General features: G+C 38.1%; 1 protein-coding gene across 1 annotated transcript in view; it reads right to left on the reverse strand.

Annotated features, from left to right (window-relative positions):
- LOC134532218 (uncharacterized) overlaps nt 1–22,041 on the reverse strand; it is a 141,042-nt gene that overhangs the window by 91,720 nt on the left and 27,281 nt on the right. The window contains exons 2-4 of the mRNA XM_063368638.1: nt 16,475–16,565; nt 15,099–15,176; nt 13,248–13,340 (exon numbers count right to left, since the gene is read on the reverse strand). Of these exons, the coding sequence (XP_063224708.1) occupies nt 13,248–13,340; nt 15,099–15,176; nt 16,475–16,553 (250 nt within the window). The 5' untranslated portion in view covers nt 16,554–16,565. The remainder of the gene's footprint in view (nt 1–13,247; nt 13,341–15,098; nt 15,177–16,474; nt 16,566–22,041) is intronic.

Raw genomic sequence — 22,041 nt, forward strand, 5'->3', positions numbered from 1 at the left:
ATCAAATTGGATCAGATTTATTTTAAGATACCTAAATATTATCTTGAATCTTGGTGCAAAGCAAATAATTATTAGACCATGTTATCAGTGAAAGGAATGAAATATTAAATAAATTGAATAACTACCTTAATATAATATGACATTCGTTATAAGCTATTCAGTGCTTGATGCATTGAGCCAAATAATTCATAATAATTTCGCTACATGGAAAATGAGAAAAACTTGTATCGGTCATATTGTAATATTGTAGTACACAAGGATATTATTTACTTTAAGAACTTCAAATTTTTTTTTAAGTTTATATATATTTATAAAATATTTCCAAAACAGAAAAGTACTTCGAAATCTTCCTACGCCTGTAGGCTGTGCCGAAAAGGATTTTTTTTGTAACCTTAATTTTCTTTGTCTGTGAGATCCTAAGACGTTTCACTCTTTTTAAGAAGCAAACTGAAGAGGCGGTCAATAATATGTATTTATGGCTTTTGGTTCTTAGGAGGGATGAGTTTTCAACGGTATGGTGTCTTAATGATAAGGATCTAAAAATTCTCACAAGCTTCTCGAAAGAGGTGGTACTATCATGAGAACCGACTCGCTATCTGAAGGAGTGGAGGAAGTGTGCTCAGTTCTGTGGCTGCATTCACATGTTAAATGGGGTGTGTTATTATCTATTTGTGTTTTCACAACTGTGTTCTGCTGTTATAGTGAATGAGATATTGTTCCTATGTCTTTCCAGTCGGGAGTTGTGGCAATTGTGGGTACACCACGGGAAGAATTCGAGATATCGTTTTAAGTTTAAGCTCTTGATAGTTCAGAATATGTTGAAAGTATGGCATCAAATGTCAATATGGAACACTAATAATAAATTATTACTGCATTCTATCAGATGGAAATTAAACCAATAGGGTGGCAGTAAACTCTAACAGATGATAAAATATGGCAGCATCTACAGGACGAAAACAATATGTCAGCCTCCAGCATACAGACGAAAACAAGATTGCGGACGTGACGTCTTACTAGCCGGCGATATATTTACCTTGTCATTACTGGTGGTAGGTCAGTCTGTTTATAGGTTCTGTGGAGGAAGTCACCATTTTTATTTTGAATCCTCACCAGGATTGAACTGATGACTCCAAGCTCCATGACATAAAGTTTTTTTTTTTTAATGTATTAAAATTTAATTATATAAATTTTTATAAATTATTAATTTTTTTACGAATTTTTCGGATAGTCATTACAGATTTTCGAGATGGCGGATGTTTCGTCTTAATCCAAGATAGCATTATTTTTTATTAAAATTCTTATTCATTTTTTTATTAATTTTAATTTTTTCACCGATTTCTAGCGTAGAAAATACGGGTTTTCAAGATGGAGGCCGTAATTTTATAATCCTAGATGTCGGAATATTTAACCTAAAATAATGATTATTTAATATTTTACTAATTTACAAATTTACCCAATTTCCTAGTTAAAAAAATACTGTTTTTCAATATGGCGGCCATAACAATAATTGCAAACGTGTTACGTCATAACTCCAGGTTTCGGCTATGACATCCTCGTTTCCAAGGTCATGACCTCAGTGGCTTATGGTGGAATGCTTTTAAGACTCTTAACCCGTTTTTAGAAAATTTCAAGCTATTGGTATTTATGAGGACTAAAATGGGACTTTTTCTTTAAGGGAATTTGTCACTGTAAAGGTCCTTATCAGTATTATAGGAAAGTATGTCCGGGGACAGGGTTCAGGGTGTGGAGCCGTGGAGCCGACCGCCATCTTGGATTGTGACGTCACACCGGCCATCTTGGATACCCGTGACCTTGACCTTTGACATTTATCTTCAAAAATTGTCAACATTTTTCAAAATTTTTCAAAATTTACCCAAAATTCCTCAAAATTTGCAAAAATGTCCAATTTTTTTTAACAAACTCTGCCAAAAAATCACAAAAAAATGTGATAACTCAAAAGTTAGGATTTTGAAAAACCTTAAAGTATTTTTGCCTTAGAAAGAACTCAAAATCCTAAAAGCAGCTTAAAAGTTATAAGTGCTAGCCGCTTTAAGCCGCCGAGGTCATGACCTTGAAAATTAGGATGCCATGACAGCCATTTTGAATCATGACATCACCGTTGCAATTTCAGTTATGACCGCCATCTTGAAAATCTGTAATTTTAATGCTATAGATTCGGGAAAAATGTCAAAATACATTAAATAAATTTTTAATCAATATTCTGATTGATTCGATTGATTCCTGCCCTTCGTTAGATCCCTGGATGATGCATAAAATTGTTATTTTATGTAGAAAATAATAATTTCAATAAATCATGTTCAAAATTGATAAAGAGGCTTAAAATCCTATACTACCAGACTCCAGTAAGCCGTTAGGTACACCATCTTGGAAATTTGTATTTATTGACCCATAAATTTTTAAAAAATAATTAATTTCATAAAAAAAACATTAATCTACTTACAGAATCTATACATGGACGCTAAAAAAAATGAAGTAATTTCAGGTAAAGATTACAGATTTGAGAAAAATAAAACACCACAGTTCTTTTAAAAAAATTACATAATACTACACTACTACAAGTAAAAGAAAAAATCAAATTACTAAAGTCTTGAGCATTTCTCGATTTCTGCATCTGCCACCCACGAATTAAAGCAAGGTGGAAAGCCCCACCACTTAACGTATGATCGTCCATTTCTACGTTTTATAATCTTCTCCACCAAGTACGTATCGAGATACAAGGTAGGCTGATTCTCTTGGGCATAAAAGCCGCCACGGATAGTTTTGTGGTCCAAATCTTCGAGGTAGTAGGTCAGTAGTATAGGAAAGTATGTCCGAGGACAGGCGCCAGGCGCGTGGATTGAGATTGTCGGTCCGCCATCTTGGATTGTGACGTCACGGCGGCCATCTTGGATGGTTGTGACCTTAAACTTTGACCTTGACCTTGAATTTGATCCTTAAAACTTGCCAAAATTGGGCAAAAATTGCCCAAAATTCCTCAAAAATCGCCAAAATTTCAATTTTTGTGGAAAAAAATTCCGCCAAAAAATCTAAAATTTTTTGATAAATTTAAAATTCCCGTTTTCGAGGGAAAAATTTCCCGTTTCGAGGGAAAAATTTCCGTTTTTAGTCCTTAAAAATCCCAGCGGCTAGAAAGTCCTAAAAGAGGCTTAAAACTCCTAAGAGATAGCCGCTTATAAGCCTCTGACGTCATCTAGGATTATGACCACCATTTTGAAAGATGACGTCACCGTTGCAGTTTCCGTTACGGTCGCCATCTTAAAAAATATTTATTTATTATCCGATTTTAACGGAAAAAAAATTAAAATTTATTAAAAAATTCAAATAATAAAATTTTTATAAATAAAAATAAAAAACAAACATTTATGACACGGAGCTCGGAGTACTCGGTTCGAACCCGGTGAGCGCAAAAAAATAAAAATGACGACCGATCCTTCCCCCCGCGGTGGGTGCTGGCATACCGACTCCCACCACTTTTTTTCAAAGCATATATATCGCCACCTAGTATGACGTCATGTCCGCCATCTTGTCTTCGTTGCTGGAAGCCATCATCATTGTATCGTCGGCTAGAGTGCGCTGATGCCATGTTAGTTTAATTCTTACATGCTAGAGTGCAGTAATCATCTATTACTGTGACACCCGCCATCTTGTCATTTCGACGCCATCTTGAAAATCCGTAATTTTAATGCTAGAAATTCGGGAAAAGTTACAAAATTCATTAAATAAATCACTCATTAATATACATATTGATTAGACCAGTTTCAGTCCTTGGTTCGATACCAGATCGATGCAATAATGTTTAATTTTATGTAAAAAAAATAATTTCAATATACCATGTTCAACATTCTTAAAGAGACTTTAAAACCTCTACTACCATCATCCTATAAGCCATCAACACCACTATCTTAGAAAATTCGTAATTATATTGCTAGAGATTCGGGAAAAAGTTCAGAAATCATTAAATAAATTTCCGATCAATATACTGATTAATAAGATCGACTAAGGTCCTTGGTACGATCTAGGATGATGCAAAAAAATTATATATAACATCAATTTAACATAATAGTAACAGGTTCGAGGAATTAAACACCGCAAGTTCTTTTACAAACATAATATTTAATACATAATTTCTATTTTACTACACGAACATTTACGAAAGCCAGCAATCTTATAATCATTTAGTTCCGCAGCGGTGTGAAATGACTAATTCTTAGCTCCAATCGGTTTATACTAGACAGAGTCCAGCCAGAACCTTTACAGACATAGTCCTCCTCTTCTTGACAGAGTTTCTGGATACAGTTTTTAACAGTTTGCTTCACATCGTTAGAACTGTAAATTACTGCAGCCGATGTCTTGACTGCACACTTCTTCACTTTGTCATCGAACGGATATGGCTTTCCATATATACAGTCCAACCACAAGTTATATTTCAAAGGTCCGTTTGTTGCTACATTATCAGTAAGCTGATTGATTATGTTCTGTCTGATATCATCAAGAAAATTACAAATGTCTTTTGACTCACCTAACGTATTTAGATAATAATAGTCTTTCAATGTTCCACGAAATGCAGACTGCGCCAAGTAGAAGCCATTATCATTCACCTATAGAGCACCGATCACAGTCTAAGGTTTAGTTCCATGTCCAGATGCCATAACAATCGGTTGCTGCGCATCTGTTCTCTTGCTTGTACGCCTACGAGTCTCCAATCTAAAGCGAGGAGTCGAAATTTCTGCAGGTAGTTCAGTAGTAGGCGCACGGACTTTACCTTTATAGATTTTCGCATGTCGACGCAAATTATCAATTCGAGTAAACCATTCATAACACTCATCACAGCGAAACTTCATGCGAGAAGGATTCTTCATGCATTTGCTCCGCTCATGTCTTCGTGCATCATGGGAAAATGCGAACGACGTATCACAGTAGCTGCAAGGATACCGCAGTGATGAAGACGAACCTTTCAGACTCGATCCAGATACTGACGTTGCCGCCGACGTACCATTTTCAGGCATACTCTTATGCACATCAATCATTCGCTGTTGTATAGACACCTTTACTTTCTGCCGCGCAACAGGTCTTTTGCATGTCTCCAAGTGTTGCTGCAAATTAGCATTTCTTGTCAATTGCTTACGACATTTCTCACAACCAAACATTTTTCGATAAAGGTTCTTAGCACATTCTCTCTTCTCGTGTCGTCGAGCATTGCTGTTTTTTGAGAAAATCTTGTCGCAGTAACAGCACCGATGTTCGTTGTTTGTTGTCGAATCACCATCCATTGAAGTCACCATCGAGGGCGAAACAGCGTTCGTCGAGGTTTCCTGTACAGTCAGCACTATCGGCATTAAAGTCTCTTCTGCTGGTGGTATCATGTCTGATAAAGTCTCCTCCAGTGTTGTCGTCGTCGTTGCCACGGGATCTGCTCCTTCTCCGTCGGTGCTTCTAAATGTGCTGCCTTTTCGTTTTCGGTGCTTCCAAATGTGTTGCCTTTTTATTGTGCTTCCAGAATGTGCTTCCTTTTTTTGATGGTGTTCTATTTTTTATAATGTTTTGACTCTAGTATTATAATAAATTGATCTTGATTTGACTAGTGTATTATTCCATTCGGAGCATGTATATAAGTGAGTCCTAGACAGCAGGTCGCTCAGTTTGTTACTGTCGTTGACGGTGTAAGGATCACCTAGTTTGTTTCTTCTGGTGCATTAGTCATGTAATTAATTACCAGTTCTTGCGAACTCGATGGCATCTTTACCGACTTTAACGACGAACTCGATGGAGGTTGTACCATCGTCTACGGGAACCTTGACAGCTACGACGGAGAAGGAGCAGATCGCGTTAGCAACGACGACGACAACACTGGAGGAGACTTCATCAGACATGATACCACCAGCAGAAGAGACTTTAATGCCGATAGTGCTGACTGTACAGGAAACCTCGACAAACGCTGTTTCGCCCTCGATGGTGATTTCAATGGATGGTGATTCGACAACAAACAACGAACATCGGTGCTGTTACTGCGACAAGATTTTCTCAAAAAACAGCAATGCTTGACGACACGAGAAGAGAGAATGTGCTAAGAACCTTTATCGAAAAATGTTTGATTGTGAGAAATGTCGTAAGCAATTGACAAGAAATGCTAATTTGCAGCAACACTTGGAGACATGCAAAGGACTTGTTGCGCGGCAGAAAGTAAAGGTGTCTATACAACAGCGAATGATTGATGTGCATAAGGGTATGCCTGGAAATAGTACGTCAGCGGCAACGTCAGTATCTGGATCGAGTCTGAAAGGTTCGTCTTCATCACCGCGGTATCCTTGCTGCTACTGTGATACGTCGTTCGCATTTTCCCATGATGCACGAAGACATGAGCGGAGCAAATGCATGAAGAATCCTTCTCGCATGAAGTTTCGCTGTGATAAGTGTTATGAATGGTTTACTCGAATTGATAATTTGCGTCGACATGCGAAAAACTGTAAAGGTAAAGTCCGTGCGCCTACTACTGAACTACCTGCAGAAATTTCGACTCCTCGCTTTAGATTGGAGACTCGTAGGCGTACAAGCAAGAGAACAGATGCGCAGCAACCGATTGTTATGGCATCTGGACATGGAACTAAACCTAAGACTGTGATCGGTGCTCTACAGGTGAATGATAATGGCTTCTACTTGGCGCAGTCTGCATTTCGTGGAACATTGAAAGACTATTATTTTCTAAATACGTTAGGTGAGTCGAAATACATTTGTAATTTTCTTGTTGATATCAGACAGAACATAATCAATCAGCTTACTGATAATGTAGCAACAAACGGACCTTTGAAATATAACTTGTGGTTGGACTGTATATATGGAAAGCCATATCCGTTCGATGACAAAGTGAAGAAGTGTGCATTCAAGACATCGGCTGCAGTAATTTACAGTTCTAACGATGTGAAGCAAACTGTTAAAAACGGTATCCAGAAACTCTGTCAAGAAGAGGAGGACTATTTCTGTAAATGTTCTGGCTGGACTTTGTCTAGTATAAACCGATTGGAGCTAAGAATTAGTCATTTCACACCGCTGCGGAACTAAATGATTATAAGATTGCTGGCTTTCGCAAATGTTCGTGTAGTAAAATAGAAATTATTTAATAAATATTATGTTTGTAAACGAACTTGCGGTGTTTAATTCCTCGAACCTAATACTATTATGTTAAATTGATGTTATATATAATTTTTTTTGCATCATCCTAGATCGTACCAAGGACATTAGTCGATCTAATTAATCAGTATATTGATCGGAAATTTATTTAATGATTTCTGAACTTTTTCCCGAATCTCTAGCAATATAATTACGAATTTTCCAAGACGGTGGTGTTGATGGCTTATAGGATGATGGTAGTAGAGGTTTTAAAGTCTCTTTAAGAATGTTGAACATGGTATATTGAAATTATTTTTTTACATGAAATTAAACATTATTGCATCGATCTGGTATCGAACCAAGGACTGAAACTGGTCTAATCAATATGTATATTAATGAGTGATTTATTTAATGAATTTTGTAACTTTTCCCGAATTTCTAGCATTAAAATTACGGATTTTCAAGATGGCATCGAAATGACAAGATGGCGGGTGTCACAGTAATAGATTATTACTGCACTCTAGCTGGTAAGAATTAAACTAACATGGCATCAGCGCACTCTAGCCGACGATACAATGATGATGGCTTCCAGCAACGAAGACAAGATGGTGGACATGACGTCATACTAGGTGGCGATATATATGCTTTGAAAAAAAGTGGTGGGAGTCAGTCTGCCAGCACCCACCGCGGGGGGAAGGATCGGTCGTCATTTTTATTTTTTTGCGCTCACCGGGTTCGAACCGTGGACTCCGAGCTCCGTGTCGTAAATGTTTGTTTTTTATTATTATTTATAAAATTTTTATTATTTGAATTTTTTAATACATTTTGATTTTTTTTCCGTTAAAATCGGATAATAAATAAAGATTTTCAAGATGGCGACCGTAACGGAAACTGCAACGGTGACGTCATCTTTCAAAATGGTGGTCATAATCCTAGATGACGTCAGAGGCTTATAAGCGGCTATCTCTTAGGAGTTTTAAGCCTCTTTTAGGACTTTCTAGCCGCTGGGATTTTTAAGGACTAAAAACGGAAATTTTTCCCTCGAAACGGGAAATTTTCCCTCGAAAACGGGCATTTTAAATTTATGAAAATTTTTGAGATTTTTTGGCAGAAATTTATTCCCACAAAATTGAAATTTTGGCGATTTTTGAAGAATTTTGGGCAATTTTTGCCCAATTTTGGCAAGTTTTGAGGATCAAATTCAAGGTCAAGGTCAAAGTTCAAGGTCACACCCCTCCAATATGGCCGCCGTGACGTCAAAATCCAATTGGCGGACCGACAATCTCAATCCACGCGCCTGGCGCCTGTCCCCGGACATACTTTCCTATACTACTTAGGTCCTAGGCTCTGATTCACATACATGTGTCACACGGAAAAGTTCGGGACTCCAGTTCGCAGTGATACCTTTCTCGAAGATACCTTTCTGCTTGGAGATTCGCACAATGTCTCCGACGTTAGCTTTAAGCTTTCGTGGATTTTTCTTCTTCGTGTTGGAAAACACTGTTCGAAGTAGGCGATTGTCCGTTACGTCCTTTGGCTTCATTTTCGTGGTAGAATGGACTGTGGAATTTTACTCACTTATTAGTTTCGGCAAGATGTTAAGCCACTTGTAATTTCCGTTAGCCGTGAACTGTCGCTACATCTTGGAACGCAAAGTTTTGTTAAACCTTTCGACAAAGGAGGCTTTGACATACTAAATGTAGAATAGTGTTTGATGCCTTAGTTCTTTATCAAAGCCTTGAAGGTTGCATTGAAGAATCCTTTCCAGAGGTCAGTTTGCAGGTGCGATGGTACACGACCATCCCGCAAAATATTTTCCATGGCCTTGGCTCCTTCAGTTGAAGTCTTTGATTTTACAGGTCTAACCCAAGCGAACCTGCTATAAACATCGATGACTATCAACATGTACCTGAAACCTTTATTCAATCGGGAATATAGTAGCATCTCAACATGGTCCGCCTGGAATAAATCATCAATTCCGCGAACTATGACTTTGCGACGAAGGTATTTTCGTCGAGCAGGAGCATGAAGTTCGCAAGCGATTCCGGTTCTACTCATTGTATGTAGCTGGCTTCCCTCATTTCTTTAAGTATAGAGACTATTTCGTTTATGAGCGAATAGTTTCCTACACTAAGCGGAGCATGTAGAATTCTAAGGCGATCAACTAATTCATTGGGGTCGTCCCAATATACATAGTCAAATTTCTGACCACTTACTAGCCTTTTTAAACCTTCACCATGTATTGTTAGATAACTGAAGAGATTAGCGAAAATGTCGATTTTTTAATGATCTTCGTTTTTATATACGCCACTATCTGGATCGTTATCGCAAAAATGTGCTTTGGTTAGCTCAAGCAGTATTTTGTACTCTTTTAAGTCTTTGTGAGAATATCCTTAAGGCTCCCTGCGTAACAGCAATTCGTACAGACCCGGAGTCCTGTGCGTTTTGAACTCTTCTACGCGCACGAAATTTCCTGGTAGAAAGTCTACTTCTTTAGCACCGAGGAACCTCTTATTATGTTTTCTGTACACTTCATAGGTCATGTCATTATTCCGACTCGTAAACGATATCAGGTATGGTCGGACCATTGCATTAACTTGGTGTCCCTTTTTCAGTATTTTTTTCTTGTGCATGGACTCTGTACTCGTTAAGTCCTCTTCTTCTCGATCTGGTTCATAATTTCTCTTTTTTACAGTTGGCATTTCATCTTCAACTTCTGTCTTCACATTGATGGCTGGTTCTTCCTTATTTATAAGTTCGTCGAGGCGACTAGTGATTGGTTTAAATATCTCTTCTTTTTCCATCTCACGTGCTGGTCTGGTTCGTCTAGCAAGTAGATATTTTTCACGAACAGAATGTACAGCTCGATGAAGGTCACTGGCCAGATCAGACATTTTACTGGCTGAAAACCTATTGCAAAACCTCCTTTTATACTTTTTTATTCGTTTGCAGAAAATTCTTTCTTGTGTTAGGCAAAATCTGAATTTGTTGACAAGTGAGTTAGTGATGCTTTCAGACTACTTTGAAAAGTCCTCAAATCGTCGCGTCTTTGTCCATTTGATACTTCGATCATGTCGCGAATTCGGAATCCGAGGCTTTCACGCGTTGGTCGATGGCAGCTAGATACTCTAGTAATTAGTTTTTCACACTTTCTACTTTTTGAGTCAGTAGAGAAATGTATTTGCGGGTAACGTCGTCATGAGACTTGAGAGCAGTAAGTAAGTCTCGACTGCTACGACCAAATTTCGAAATACTATGACTCTAGTTTGACGATAAACGAATCGAAACCTTGTCTGTATCTACCCTTATATAGAGGCCAGTCTTTGACTATAAATATTAATCTGTGTTCTTTTTTCCAACACATGGAGCACATGTCTTTGAATTCCTGGAATGTCATGTCGGTGTTTACTTGATCGTCATAAGCGTTATATTTAAGTTCGTCTATGCGAAAAAAGTACTATGACATTTGCGTTGTCTCGTAGAAGATGCTTTGGAATACGTCTGTACGTCTGACACAGGAAAACGCTGTCTACTTTAGCATGTTTGCCCATGGATAAGTACTATTGTATTATGCCTTGCTTCTCGCACATTACATCGTCGAAAACAAACACAGAATTGGCTTTTGTTTCGCTTGGAGGTACCACATCCGCATTATCATTAAATGGAAAATACTCCAGACCATCCACCGATTGTAGAACTGTAGCTAGTCGCTGGTACTTTGGCTGTTACAACGATTTGGAATAGAGGTACACATTTTCGAACCTAAGACCGTTTGGCTTTTCTAATAAACTCAGTAGAACGCACCTTTTACCGCAGTAGGACGTACCCGCCATTATGCATCGTACGGTAGATGGCAACAGTAAGCCATGTCGTGATTCACTCGCACTAAATACATCGTCTTGCGTAATGCGCACGGGCAAGTACACTTCTTGCTTGACGTCTTGCATTGTCCTGACAAAAAATTGTATAAAAGTAGCGTATTTACACTTTCCGGTCAGTTGTGCGCAATGACTCCAAGAGGTAAGAACAAAAAACACATCGGTGCAGGACTCGTGAACTCGCTGATCAACAATCTACCATTCGAGCTACACATTCCCGGATCCAGATTCTGCGGCCCCGGCACTAAACTAGTGAAAAGGTTAGCTCGCGGTGACGTGGGCATTAATTCTCTTGACGAAAAGTGCAAGCTGCACGATATTGCATACTCACTCAGCAAGGATCTGGAATCCAGGCACCGGGCAGACGAGATATTGGCACAGGAAGCCGAATATATAAGTAATTCGTCGAACGCGGGACTAGGAGAGAAAATCGTGGCTTGGGGTGTTTCCAAAATCATGAAGGCAAAACCAAATTAGGACTGGGTGCTCGTAGAGCCAGCTCCATGAAGTCAAAAACTAACTCACGCAAGACTAAACGCAAAACTGGTGCAGGCGTGCAAAAATCCAAGAAAAAATTACAGACTCTGACAAGAAGATTATAGGAGGATTTCTTCCTTTGCTTTTGCCGCCATTGTGTGCTCTCGGCGGCCTCATCGGTGCAACGAGCGGTGTAGTGCGGGCAGTCAACACTTCGAAGAATGAGCGCAAACAGTTAAAAGAAGCACAACGACACAATGCCACCATTTTTCAAGGAGTTGAAATACTAGTTGTTAAATTAAAACATATATATATTATAACTCATTTAGTAGGTACAATACCATATCTGTTTAAATTCTTGTAAACCCTATAATTGTTATCAAAACCTTTTTAAACATTTTTGATGAGATGAAACATTGTTTCAGGGGGATGAAAAAAATAAAAATGGAGAATTCTAAAAAAAAATTAACAATTTACATACCCACTGTGTAATTTGTTCTGTTTTATTGCGAAATCTTAAATTATCTATATTTTTCGTCTGTAATTATTTTTTATACTACCAAAAATTACTGTAAGGAATAGAATAAACATAGTTTGGAGGACAAAAAAATCATATCTCCCTTCGCAGGCACAAAATTGAAAACATTTTGATATTTTATAAATATTGTATAAATTTATGTAAAACTTGTGTCTAAAGAATTTTTCATTAGACAAACCATTGCTGCAAAGAGTTGATAAAATAAAGCGTAGAATTAAAAAGAAATCATATCTCTCTTTGTAGGTAGGTAAACTATCAAATCCTTTTTTATTGTTTGTAAATCTTATAACGTTTACATAAAACTTTAGTCTGAAACTATTTTAGCTAGTATATACCACTACTGCAAATAGTGGAAATAACAAGGGTAGAAATACAAAATGTCATAATTTTTGTTAATAGATATACTATCGAATCCATTATAAATTACTTTAAACGCCTAAATTGTATACAAAACACTGGCTGAAAGAATGTGTGATGGAACGAATTATTATCTTAAAAACACAGGTTCAATTAAAAGAAAATTTTCTTTCTATCAAATTCGTCGGAATTATTTAAAACAATCTTAAAGTGACCACATTTGTCCAAATAAAAATTATACCACCACGTATTAGTGCAAGGAATGAAAAAAAATTGTTCGATTATCAATAATAATTGCATAACTAAATTAGTAGGCACAATATGAAATTTGTTATGGCATTCAATGCCAGAAGCATTAAGTTAAAAACATTCTAAATATCTTCCCTTCATTGAATATGAGAAAATGTTAAATTTATCATGTTTTGTATATTGGCGAACATATAGGTTGTTATGTAGGCAGCACTAAGTTCTTCAAATGTTCCAGGAGTTTATAGAAGTTTCCAAAATATTATCTGAAGAAATAAGTACTCCGAAATCTACCTACGCTTATAAGCTCTAACGAAAGAGATTTTTTCTTTATTTTCGTATACTTTTACAAGAATCTTGGGTGTAAAACTATCAAAACAATCGTTAAAATAAACGAAAACTATATATTATTTGTGTTTTTTACAACGTTAACCTATATTTAGTGTGGAATCACACGTAAAGTTTAAAATTCTTCACAGGAAAAATTTAAAAAATACGATAGTTTAGTGTTTTTCCTAATCTCCCGACAAGAAATGTAACAATACACTAACACTGAATACGTTAATTCACATGAATGGTTCACAGTGCACACGCACAGACAAACAGTCAGGAAGGTGGTCACTCACAGGCAGGATCCCCGCGAGTTGCCTTCACGCCCGGCACGTGCAGGGACACGCCGAGTGCGTTGGTGCGCGCGTGGATCTCCACGCTCCCCATCTCTGAAACAACGCAGTGTTTCAGACATGCCTGCCTGTCGCCGAGCACGTTGGTGCGCGCATGGATCTCCAAGCTCCCCATCTCTGAAACAACACAGTGTTTCAGACATGCCTACCTGTCGCCGAGCACGTTGGTGCGCGCATGGATCTCCACGCTCCCCATCTCTGAAACAACACAGTGTTTCAGACATGCCTACCTGTCGCCGAAAGCGTTGGTGCGCGAGTGGATCTCCACGATCCCCATCTCTGAAACAACACAGTGTTTCAGACATGCCTACCTGTCGCCGAAAGCGTTGGTGCGCGAGTGGATCTCCACGATCCCCATCTCTGAAACAACACAGTGTTTCAGACATGCCTACCTGTCGCCGAGCACGTTGGTGCGCGCATGGATCTCCACGCTCCCCATTTCTGAAACAACACAGTGTTTCAGACATGCCTACCTGTCGCCGAGCGCGTTGGTGCGCGCGTGGATCTCCACGCTCCCCATCTCTGAAACAACACAGTGTTTCAGACATGCCTACCTGTCGCCGAGCACGTTGGTGCGCGCATGGATCTCCACGCTCCCCATCTCTGAAACAACACAGTGTTTCAGACATGCCTACCTGTCGCCGAAAGCGTTGGTGCGCGAGTGGATCTCCACGATCCCCATCTCTGAAACAACACAGTGTTTCAGACATGCCTACCTGTCACCGAGCACGTTGGTGCGCGCATGGACCTCCACGCTCCCCATCTCTGAAACAACACAGTGTTTCAGACATGCCTGCCTGTCGCCGAGCACGTTGGTGCGCGCATGGATCTCCACGCTCCCCATCTCTGAAACAACACAGTGTTTCAGACATGCCTACCTGTCGCCGAGCACGTTGGTGCGCGCATGGATCTCCACGCTCCCCATCTCTGAAACAACACAGTGTTTCAGACATGCCTACCTGTCGCCGAGCGCGTTGGTGCGCGCGTGGATCTCCACGCTCCCCATCTCTGAAACAACACAGTGTTTCAGACATGCCTACCTGTCGCCGAGCACGTTGGTGCGCGCATGGATCTCCACGCTCCCCATCTCTGAAACAACACAGTGTTTCAGACATGCCTACCTGTCGCCGAAAGCGTTGGTGCGCGAGTGGATCTCCACGATCCCCATCTCTGAAACAACACAGTGTTTCAGACATGCCTACCTGTCGCCGAGCGCGTTGGTGCGCGCGTGGATCTCCACGCTCCCCATCTCTGAAACAACACAGTGTTTCAGACATGCCTACCTGTCGCCGAGCGCGTTGGTGCGCGCATGGATCTCCACGCTCCCCATCTCTGAAACAACACAGTGTTTCAGACATGCCTGCCTGTCGCCGAGCACGTTGGTGCGCGCGTGTATCTCCACGCTCCCCATCTCTGAAACAACACAGTGTTTCATACATGCCTACCTGTCGCCGAGCGCGTTGGTGCGCGCATGGATCTCCACGCTCCCCATCTCTGAAACAACACAGTGTTTCAGACATGCCTACCTGTCGCCGAGCGCGTTGGTGCGCGCGTGGATCTCCACGCTCCCCATCTCTGAAACAACACAGTGTTTCAGACATGCCTACCTGTCGCCGAGCACGTTGGTGCGCGCATGGATCTCCACGCTCCCCATCTCTGAAACAACACAGTGTTTCAGACATGCCTGCTTTCATGGTTTGTTTGTCATGCGCTAAATTACTTAATTACTATTACGCTTGTATACATTAGTAGAATAAGATATAATATAAAATAGAATATAAATGCTTTACTTACTGACGCATGGAGAGTCTTCTGGTAAACTTGTGTAATCAATCTCATTGAATCGGTAAATTGTTGTTATGTCTAAGACACCTGTAATTAAAAATCGATAAAGAAATCCAATAACGAACAATACTTTAAAAACAATATTTAAATGTAGTTATTTATATTAAAATATCGTACCAAGTTAGTATATCTAACCAAATGTAGATATTGTGATAATGTTAAAGATACTTAAATTTTTTCAGGTAGAACTAAATATAATTTTACACAACACGCTAAATAAAAAGATGCATAATAAATTGAATATTATTTTTATCTAATTAAATAATTTCACAAAGCTCTAATATTTATTTTTCATTATTTTATCTACGAAAGTTTTAAATATATATATTAACTTTGCCAGTAAAGTAATGAATACATTTATAATGATATTTGTTTGTATAAGTACCCCTTTAAGATCTTGCATCTCTAGTTAAATTACTTTTGAACTCTTCTACCAAAATAACAATAAAAGTATTTGTAAATGATAAATTGATAGACAATACATTTTCTATTATTTCAAATCATAGAATATTTATATTAATATATTATATTATAATTTTTAATGTCATATAATTTTATTAAATTTTGTTTATAATATGTTTCAATGATAGAAATATTATCACTAAATTATTGTATTAACTATTTTTTACAGACATAAAGTGGAATGAAATAGAATAAAATAATGGTAAATTTACATATTACTTTCATTGCTAGCTAAATCATAACATATAAGCTAGGTAACTAAATGATATGATATTTAATAATAATTAATTTCCATTCTTGATTCTCATTAAGAAATAATTTTTGAATAATTTATGCTACATACTATTACCAATAAAAATGTATCTGTACAATTTATATTTTTATTTATTTAATTTATTTTGACATGTTGACCGTAGCAAGGTCAAAATAACCGCTATATTTAACTATCTTGACACAACGTAACTTTAGCCTGCAATAATTTTGAAAAGTCATGAAAACCTGAATAAGCTTGAATGGATCAGCTTTTGAACGTTAAGTCCTTCATTATGAAGAAGAGTGTTTTAACACACTTCTTCTACGCAGTATATTTTTATTGCTAAACTTTAGCTTAAAACGAGCAAATATATATATTTTTTCATATTTAATAAATTTGTAGTTATTTTAAAAATACATTTTATAATACAATTATTGGTTGCAAAGAAATGCCATTTTATTATATTTGCATACCACTTATATTGTACAGATATTAGCACTCAATAAAATATATTTGTTTTCGTTGAACTAAAAAAATTGCTATAAATAATAAAAATATATGTATACAAGCAATGGATTTACAATTTTATTTCACTTATATGTCAACTTACCTGTATCAACAGTCGGTATTTTTATGACTGACAGAAGGATTATTGTACCATAAAGCAGTTCTGTAAGTATAGGTGACATATTCAAAATGTCCTGGAACAAATAAACATTACATTTACCCTCTAGCTGTTAACTTGCAGTGAAATTGAACACACACCAAACTCGTAGCACGAAATTAGCTCATTTAATTTTGGCCACTATATTATGAAGTGTTCTAATGGTATTTCTAGGGTAAGTGGCTCAGATAACCACATGGAGGTGAATGCAGCGCGCTGTAATACCCCAAGTGTCTTAAATAATAATTAAATAAGTAGTTACAAAGATTTGGAAACTCTGAATACTGGCGCCCAGAATTAATAGCTATAAAAGTCAACATCAGAGGCGACACTAGGAGTAAACAAAGAAAATTTAGAGACTCCCTACTAACACTTGGGAGAAAAAGGATCGTTATTATATATTAAATAAATAAAAACAACTGTTACGTCTATAGACTTCCTTATTTTATTAATCATTGTTCTTTCTTTTTTTATAGATTAAATTTTCCTTAGTAACATCTGTTTTTCATTGATAAATGATCTTACTTAAATTCCTCACAATTATGCTTATTATATTATATTCTTTGAACTTATTTACTATCGGGCCGACCCTGAATGTTTAACAAAAATAACAATACTTAAAAACATGAATGAAATTAACATCGCTAGCTTTACAGGTTGTACATATAGTCCTTGCAAAACATTATATAAATGTCGTCTCCTCGAACTGCTTTTACTGTCCGCTGTCTTAACTGGGTTACACTATTTTTGAGTTCGTGAATAAAATGATAGAATTATGCGGGTATCACCCGGGGCTGTAGGTAGACGGTGATCGAGGTAGTAGGCCTAAAGATGGTGGGTTCTGCTCAGGAACCGATTCCAGAGGTTCTGGCAGAGGAATTTGGCTGCCCCAAACTTGGAACCCTGTCTGAAACAGAAGTCCAAATTCCAAAGAATCAGACCTGTTTCCAGACAGTATACTTAAATGGCGCAAAAGGCCAATAGAGGGAAATTAAAGGGGGGGATGACATCAAGACTTACCAAAACAGGGTGTTGGGCCTGGCGCTCAGGAGAGGGCGTCTCGTCTCCGAAAACTCGAACCACGATGCGCGATAGACACGGAAGTCATCATGATTAATTAAAAATATATATATAAAAAAATACTAAGTTTCTATACTTTTAACTAAACTACTGACTGGTTACTCTTAATTTTAGTTAGGGACTTCATCCCTCTAGTCTGAGAAGACTACATAATATACGATGCGATGTCGATGATTCGCCGAAGATTGCAGTTACAAACGGTACCAGTCAGTCAGGAGGCGCGCACCGAAGTAAGTTCAGAGCGGGATATCACCAGTATATCATAAGCGCGGGGTCTCTAGAGAATGGGAGGGGGGGTAGGCTCTGAGCCGAAAATTACCGAGCCCACCTGAAGGTGTCCGGCATAAAAAAAAATTAGATCTTACTGGCGTGACTGCGCGACTGAGGCGCTATCTTTTGGTGGCGAGAAGAAGTACTAATAAATCGACTTGTGACCGACGAGAGTGTCAAGCTAGGGGGTAATGGAGTAACCACAGCTGCCACCTGGTGGCCTGAGACATAAGGGGGAGAGAGGTTGTCGTTACCTCCGCGCGAGCGCTGGTGTCGGCGCTGCCGACGCCCACAAGTGGCGTTAGTGACCACAGCCGTCGCTAGATGTCGTTAAAGTCCAGAATCGTAACTGCGGCTGTCAAGCCTGAGATGGCCTTAAATTCGGTTAACGTCCCCGTGCGGTCGTCGCTCCTGGCTTCTCTTCTGAGAAGAAAGGGTGGTGGAGCAGGGGGGGATGGCTTCAAAAAACGCATAGTCGGTGGGACGCAAGGCCCACGGGATCCTCCTGTCGTGTCTTGCTGCTAGTGAACCTTATACCGATTCGTGACAGAGTTAGCAGGGCTCAGCACTGCTTCACAAGCTGCTGTAGGCAAAAGTAGTCACGCGAAGAAATAAAGTTACCGGCCCCCGACGTGCCTGGAGGCGGGAGAAATATTAGCCAGAATGCTAAGCTAGCATGAGGCTGGGAAAGAAAATCTGCTCGCCTCTGAGAACAGAGGCTGAGGGCCTGGCCGTAAAGAAAATAAGCTGAAAAAAATATAAATTTCCAGAAATATTTAAGATTACAAAATTTTAAATAAAACGTGCCTAAATCCCTAATACACGGCACAGCGCATGAGGTTGCTACTGCAAAGTAATACTTCAATGGTTGATATTGTTTTTCGCTGAATGGTGGTGAAGTGACCACACATCATCAAGTGTTGGAACCAGAAAGGAAATTTTCCATTACCCAAGAATCCTCGATCGCGTGACCTTCAGCACATCAGTCAGATGCAAAAAAATGTTATAAAAACTTATGTAAGCATTTTGTCAGACTAATTACCATATAGCTTTTAATGCATTACAGATTACCAAATGAATGTTTCTCATTTATTTAGTATCATTATGAAAGAAAAAGTGCTGTACAAATGCATTATCAATAGATTTAAAGCATTTAAACTCACGATCACAAAATGATGCCTTAGAAATGTGGAGAAGGAATAAAGCTAATATTTAAATTAAGCAATAATACAAGTTCGGAATGCCTTAAAACATACAAATTAAATTTAAACTAAGAAGATAACTTATCAAAATGCAGGGTTACTAGAGCATGTTCTATTCAACTTGAAAAGTTTTGAAGTCAACCACAGAAACAGTGCTCTGCTTTGAAATTATTTTAATTCTTATTTAACATTGTTGGGTGTATTCTCTGTCTAGGCGAAACCAATTGAAAGTGAAATTTTGAAATAACTAACCATTTAGGTATATGTGTATTACTAAAATCTACTTCGTGGTTAAAATGAATATTACTAACGCGAGATTAAAATTGAAAGGATATTACTTCTTTAACATACTTGATACTAGTTTGTATAAATATTTCCTTGGTTCCCAAAAAAGCTCGTTGCTTGCACGAACATGCTAACCAGAATGTTGGCGGGCGAGTCGTTTCAATGGAGTGGGTGTCTAATCTCAAAATTAAGTCAACTGGTTAGCAATTAGATAGAAAAACAAATCATAGCTGTATAAAGGCTAATCTACATATACGAAAATTAATGTTTGTTTGTGTGTTCCGTATGAGTTCCTATAACATTTATCCGATTGTAATGAAATTTTTGGTCAGTTGTGTGCAAAGGCTTCTGATTTAGTACAACCATTTTAAAATAAGTGGCGCGTGAATCATTTCAACCAATCTGCATATCTCCTAAAGTTTGGAGCAGTTCGTGTGTTTTCGATGTATGACTGCGTACGTATGAATGAGTGAAAAGAGAGATAGGAGAAATAGGGTGATAGAAAGATAGATAAATATAAATAATGGAGAAATAGAGAGGGGTATAAAGGATTATATGGAGGTATAAATAATGATATATTGAGGGATATACAGGTATAGGTTTAATTAGTGGAGAGTAAGTGAGATATATAAAGGGACACATTGTGTTTGATATATTTTTATAAAGTGAGATATATAAAAAAATAACATAGAGAGATAGAGAGGTAGAATATAGATAATATGTATTAAGACCTTAAGTCCTGCCTCAAATTATTTATTGCTCTTTTTATAATTAAGATCTTATTTTATAGCACTTTGTGTTAGACTCTGCGTCTAGTTTGGTTACGTTAGGTAGGTGGGGTTGGTACTTGTGTCTACCGCAGCTATGACGTGATATGGTTGTTTTTCTCTCTGGCCGCTGCGAGTCGTGGTGATGGGCGCTGCGAGCCAGAGGATGTCGCGACCGCGTCACTGGGTCATCATTCTTCGAGCAAGAAACTGCGGTAGCCGCCTGCGACGCTCGACCTAGCTGCGGTATTCGTCTTGGCAGCGGGAGCAGCTACTACGCCTGAAAGAGTTTTTACATGGGGGAGACGTGGCAAACCTACTTCATGGCAGTCCAGAGCAAACAAGTAAGGTGGACGTATTAAAATATTTGGTCTGGATCTGAGGCCATTTTTAGTGGATTCGTGTGACGATCAGACCACTAACTTTAAGCAGCACGATAGTAATTTTTAAGAAGTAAAAAATCTTTAGCCGCGTTGAGCGATTTTTGGTATGGGAAAAACTTATAGGTTCGCGTCACCGACATGCTAGTGACGTATTGCGCCAGACTGGCGACGCGCAGCGGCCTGTGTACATGGGTAAAATCTTGTAAGTTCGCGTCACCGACATTCTGTAGTAACTGTGAGTGAAGGTAAATTGACCGCGTTGAGCGATTTGCTTTTGTTTATTTATTTACGTAGGGAATGTTGGTTATTTGTGGATTTAAGTTCATAGTTTTTTCAAGGATAAAACTTCATTTATTATAAATTTAAAGTTATAAGTTTTTCATTTATTTTCAAAGGAAATTTAACTTTATTGTGTGGTTCATATTGAGAGTATTTTCTTTTTTTTAAGTAGGTAGTTAAGTTTAGGTAAGGTATTTTTTTCTGTTGTTTATTTATTTACGAAGTAAATTTCTGTAAATATTAGGTTATTGATTTATGAGAAGTAATGTTGATTAATTTGTATTGAATTTCTTTTTTTTTTTAATTATAAAAATTCCTTCTAATTTGAAGTTATTATTCGTAGGGGCAAAACTAATGGGTTCGCGTCACCGACATGCTAGTGATATAAAACTAAAATCATTTTCTTACGCTACATTTGACATAGAAATGATGTCATATTAAACATCTTTAAAATATAGTTTCAAGTTTTCACTTCTGTTGACACTCCCATGATTGCCTTTTCCTTTCTTTTTATTTGCGTCTTCCTGCCACGCATTATCGTTCCGGAGGACTGAATTATTTGAACTTATAGTCGCTTCACAGTATGCATCAATTTACTTCTATCATAATAAACTTATGGTTGAGTCTTTATTTGTTAATCTGCCAAGACGCTGGTGCATTTAGCTGTGCTAACGAGCCAGGCTCCCCGCTAGCTGGTAGCGGAGTACGTAGTGTCGGAACTACTACAGCATGTGCCACGCAGCAAGGTGTGTTAACGGTAATTTACATGCAAAATTAAGCTTTATATAGCAGATGTAAGATCTATGTTATTCCTGCGTTTATTTAGTAGCATAGACTAAAGGTAGGTGGATGATTTAGCATTCTAAAGCCAGATTTTTATCAATGATTACGTGACCGTTTATGTGGAAGAGACTAAGTGTAGGTCGGCGAGCTTGTGTGAAGCTTCTTCTTAGAAGTGTTAGCAAAAATTTTCATATTAACCAAACTGAGAACACCTTTAACGATGCATTACTCCGAGACGTCGATGCAACAGCTTTCTCATTGTCTGTGCAAATTTTGATTCAGTTTAAAATTTTAATCACAAGAAGAGACTAAATTAAAATATTTTTTGCCTTTCTTCATGTGCGGCGTTAAAAACTTACTGCTTCCTAATTAAAATAATACGACTGTGGACATTAGGCAACGTTTATTTATTTTATCATATTCTTATATTGTATACCTTTTTGAGACATGTTAAGTAAAAATGT

This window comes from Bacillus rossius, chromosome 5 (genome assembly GCF_032445375.1).
Source record: "Bacillus rossius redtenbacheri isolate Brsri chromosome 5, Brsri_v3, whole genome shotgun sequence".
NCBI lineage: Eukaryota > Metazoa > Arthropoda > Insecta > Phasmatodea > Bacillidae > Bacillus > Bacillus rossius.